The 4,597-nt window shown below is 45.3% G+C and overlaps 1 protein-coding gene across 1 annotated transcript; it reads left to right on the top strand.

Moving 5' to 3' along the window:
• Nucleotides 1-545: 545 nt before the first annotated feature.
• LOC133377992 (keratinocyte-associated protein 3-like) lies at nucleotides 546-1,139 on the top strand (the record flags this gene model as incomplete). Its single annotated transcript, XM_061612779.1, has 1 exon — nucleotides 546-1,139. A coding segment is annotated over exon 1 (594 nt), but the record flags the coding sequence as incomplete, so codon positions are not given.
• Nucleotides 1,140-4,597: the final 3,458 nt, after the last annotated feature.

The raw sequence follows: 4,597 nt of genomic DNA, 5'->3' as shown, positions 1-4,597 counted from the left end.
CGTTTTTTAAAGATGTTTTTAAAGCTTTTTTTAAAATGTTTTTAACATTGTTTTGTTTTAATGTATTTTAAGGTCTGTTTTTATGATGTTTTAAAGTGTTTTTAGTGTTTCTGTTTGCCGCCCTGGGCTCCTGCTGGGAGGAAGAGCGGGATATAAATCAAATAATAATAAATAAATCTAAATCTGCTATAGCAGGATGCATGAACTCAATCGCATTCACATTAAAGTAATAATTAAAGTAAGAATAAAACATTCAATGTATTGTACTACATAATAGCTCCATGAAAAAATGGAAATTGACTGCCTTCAAGTCGATCCCCACTTATGGTGACCCTATGAATAGAGTTTTCATGGTAAGTAGTATTCGACTCGACGGGGCCCCGAAGAGCAATGCCGAGCTCCGAGAGGTCACAGGGTGAGGAAGGGCAGCTGCCGCAGGGAGGGGATTCCCAAGCCTCCTTCGCGCCTCGCTCTAGCACCGCCCTGGGGAGCCCCTCCTCCTCTTGGGGGCTTGGTGCCTCACCCCCAGGCTTTCCTTGCCTCCCATGGCGTGGCAGTCCTCACTAGCCTCCCTCCCTCCCTTCCTTCCTGCAGAGGCGGGCCTCAGAGCCCAGCGGCTAGCTTGCAGTGGCATCTTGCTGGTGGTCCTGGGCCACTTGACCTTGGTGCTGGGGGCCATCATCCACGGCTCCCTCCTGCACCATGTAGCCCGGCCCGCGCACACCATCACCTCAGAGTACACCATGGCTAATGTTGTTGCGGTGGCTTCTGGGGTCTTGAGCATTGCTGCCGGCGTCCTGGCGATCCTGGTGTCCCGGAGCTTCTCCCACCGTTACCTGCCTTGGATCCTGGTTGTTATCTCCCTGACAAATTTCCTGATCTCAGGAGCCTGCTGCGTGGGGCTGGCACTTGCCATCTCCCTTACTGTTGTCAATGGTGGCCGTCATCTCTTTACTGGTTGCAACAGTTCTGCCGTTCCAGCTGATGCCTGCACTGTGATAACAAATGAGGGCCCTTTTGACACTACCCGCATCTATGACACAGCCCTGGTCATCTGGCTTCCTTCCTTGTTGATGGCAGCAGTGGAAGCCGGATTGTCTGCCTGGTATTGCACAGCCTCCCTCTCTCTCTGTGGAATTGGCCCCTCTTCAGCCTCCTACAAAGTGGCCCTGCTTCAGGCAGCTGCCCCACAGGAGGTGGCTGCAGAGGAAGGCTCTGAAGGGAAGCCTCACCACCAGCCTCTGGTTGAAATGGATGAGGAAGAGTGCTGCCTTTGAGGGTGGAGGGAAGAGAGCAACCCACTTTTGCTGCTAGACTGTCCTTCATGTTCTTGAATGGACAGATGGGCTTGTGTTCAAGGTGCAGAGCTGCCCAGGCAGGAATCTCCCCCAAATTGTTTTTTTAAAAAAAGTGTTTTTAAAATTGTATATTTGTTTTTAATGTTTTTAATTGTTGTAAACCGCCCAGAGAGCTTCGGCTATGGGGCGGTATACATATGTAATAAATAATAAAATGTAATAAATAGTATTCAGAGGTGATTTACCATTGCCTTCCTCTGAGGCTGAGAGGTCGTGACTGGCCCAAGGTCACCCAGGGAGCTTCATGGCTGTGTGGGGATTCTAACCCTGGTCTCTCAGATCATAGTGCTCTCTATAATTTTGAAAAGTATGATTTGGTGGAAAGCTAAGTTATAAATTTAACAAATAAATACAAGTAAAGATTTAAGGATAAGATGGGGTATATACTTAAAAAACAGAAATGTATTTCATTTATTTGTCATCTTACTTCTTCCTTAGTTTTGCCACTAAGGAGGTGAATCCCAGGCCTTCTTTTAAAAATCATGACTGATCTTAAAGCTGCATCTTCTTTGTATGATGGAATTTCATTATTTTAATCAAGGTATGCTAGAAACAATTTTCTTGATGAGATAATTAGAGAATGAAAGGGTTTCATACATAGCTTGATTAAGAGCAGACAACTTGAATTTTTGGATGCTGAGGGGGTAATGGAGAACCATCCTTAAATGACTATAATTCTTGTTACAGCTGACATCAGAGAAGTACTGTACTGTATACCTACTCATCGTGTAACAAGTGGATCCATGCTATATTGTAAGGTTTGGCTCCCAATCATTTTTTTTAAATCAGAAGATTTACAAGGATCCCTAGATCTTAATGTGACCTGAAGCAAATCGCAGAATACAACCGATAAATTCCAACGGTCAAGTGCACCTGTGCCTCAAGGCCAGATTCACAAGGGAGCTAAAATCCGTATTGAATATGAAGTTTTTTTCCATCAAGATAGAGTTCCACGGTTCACACACGTCCGTCCTCCCTACCTTCTAATTCGCTGTTTTGTTAGTTTGCTTTCACACACGGTCACATTTATTAGTATCACTGTTTTCTTGTGGCCCCATTGCCAAATTTACATGTTAACTCCCTCCAGAACATCCCCATCGCTAATTGAGAAGGGGAGGGGGTTTCTGTCAATTTCACGCTAAGCCGGAGACAGTGGGGGTGCAACTGACATGAAATTACTTTTTTTCTGTTGTCGGTTTCATTTCCTCTACACATAGCCCTTTTTTGTGAAGAATGAATGAAATGTTTATAGTGAGTAGTGTGAATATTTTTGTGTGTGTGTGTGTGCGCGCGCGTGTGCCTTCATCGCTGGGAATTGTGAGATACAACAAGGGCTAAGCAGGGGCTCCTCCTCCACCACCCTCCCGGGGCTACCTCCTCCTCCTCCTCCTCCTCTTGAGGGGCCGTGAGATAAAGAAGCAGTGGCGACAGAAGCAGCACCAGCGACACCGGCCTGCCACAGCCCTCGCCTTGTAGCAGCCAGCGTGTGACAGCATCAGCCTCCTGGGTGAAGCCACTGCAGTAAAGGGCGTCCAGCAGGGCCAGGAAGGAGGAGTGTGACGAGGATGGTGGCATACATCTAAGCATAACATACAAAAATATATGTTGAGAGAAAAGTAAAGATAGTGAGTAAACAGAGCACATCACTGATTGAAAGGACTGAGGGAGGGAACTTGTTCGGGGGGAAAGTGGGGGAAAGGAAGGCTAGAGCGACCAGACGTTTGTTTGTCAGCAGCAGGAAACAAAATGGTGTCCATAGACAGTGTAGGGGGTGGAGAAACGGAGGGTCTAAAATGACAACCTGTGCAGCCAAAAGCAGCAGAGAAAAGCAACTACACGGCAGGTGGGCACCAAAGCAGGTACAGATTTTCAAACAAATTTTGGGTTTTTATTGCATTGATTTAATCCGTATTTAAAGGCAATAGCAGCTGAATGCACTCGCGTTGGCAAAAACGTCATGTAAATGGTCCAAATTAAAAGCACCAGATCCACACTAAACCGCCATGTGAATGGGTCCTCAGTCTAGAAACACCTTGTAGGTACAGAAGCTCTGGAGCACACATGAAACCCCCGCATACTTAGCAATTCTCCATTCTCTTCAATAGAGGAGTCAGAATAAAATGGATTCATGAAGAGTTGTTCCTGACAGGGAAATGAATGGTAGGCACTAGTGCCAACATGAAGTTCTATACCATGGTTTAAGTAGCTAGACCATAAGACCCCAAATCCCAAATCAACCTATACACATGTGGTGAAAAATTAAATAGGATTAATTCCCAGTGGTAGTAATAGAGCTTAAATATTCCACTGTGCATTACGTCCCATTACATACAAAACAAATACACACAGAAAATCCCATTCACACCTTTCCCCTGCGGTGATGAAAAGCAGAGTTGTCAAATGATCAGAATCCTTCCCCCTTTCTTTCTTTTAATCTACCCCCTTTTGTTTTCAGGATGACTGGAAGAAGCCAATTGAAAGCAAGAGGAAAGACTGACTCCCCTGCTCCTCCTTCATCTGCTTCTATTCCAAGCTGAGTACCTTCAGGTCAACATACCATTTTTGCCCCAGACTTGGTCCCTCTAGGTGCACTAGGAACCCCTGGAACCCACCTCCAGGCCCTCCCCAAACTGTTGGGCTCTACTTGCAGGCCCTAAGCAAATCTGAGATGTTTGATGCCAGCATTGGAAACTCTGACAGAGAAGCTTCTGCAGGAGTTAAAATATTTAAAATATTCTCTATTGTGAATAACTTATGAGGATGAGCTATATGAGCAATTACACCAGAATTCAGGAAAGCAGCTAGTAAAATATTGATCTAAATGACCCAACACAATTCTCCCAGTTGCAGCGGAGCTGAATAAACTTGCAGCAGCTGAAGATCTGTGCCCTCAAAGGTATGTTTGTGACGATTGCATTCGGATGAGAAGAGAAAACTGAAGGCTGCTAGAAATTATGGCCGTGACCAGCACGAAGTACACATGTCAGATTTATACATGCAGTGGGGATATTTTCCTTCTTTCTAAGCACAGTAGACCCACCACGTCATCACAAGATGCTTTTGAAAACTCCCAACAGTCTCAGTGTGGCCCCTCTCTATGGTGCAGAACTAAGCTAGTGAAACCTGCATGTGACTGAGAGAGAACACTGTGTTTTGCAATATCCTATTTGTGCAAGAAAAGCCAGTTAATGAAAAATACCAGTGTTTGCTGGCCAGGAAAGGATTTTGGAGTCATGATT

Source organism: Rhineura floridana, chromosome 2 (genome assembly GCF_030035675.1).
Source record: "Rhineura floridana isolate rRhiFlo1 chromosome 2, rRhiFlo1.hap2, whole genome shotgun sequence".
NCBI lineage: Eukaryota > Metazoa > Chordata > Lepidosauria > Squamata > Rhineuridae > Rhineura > Rhineura floridana.
The sequence above is the reverse complement of the archived record's forward strand: the minus strand, read 5'-3'. Positions and strand labels throughout refer to the sequence as shown.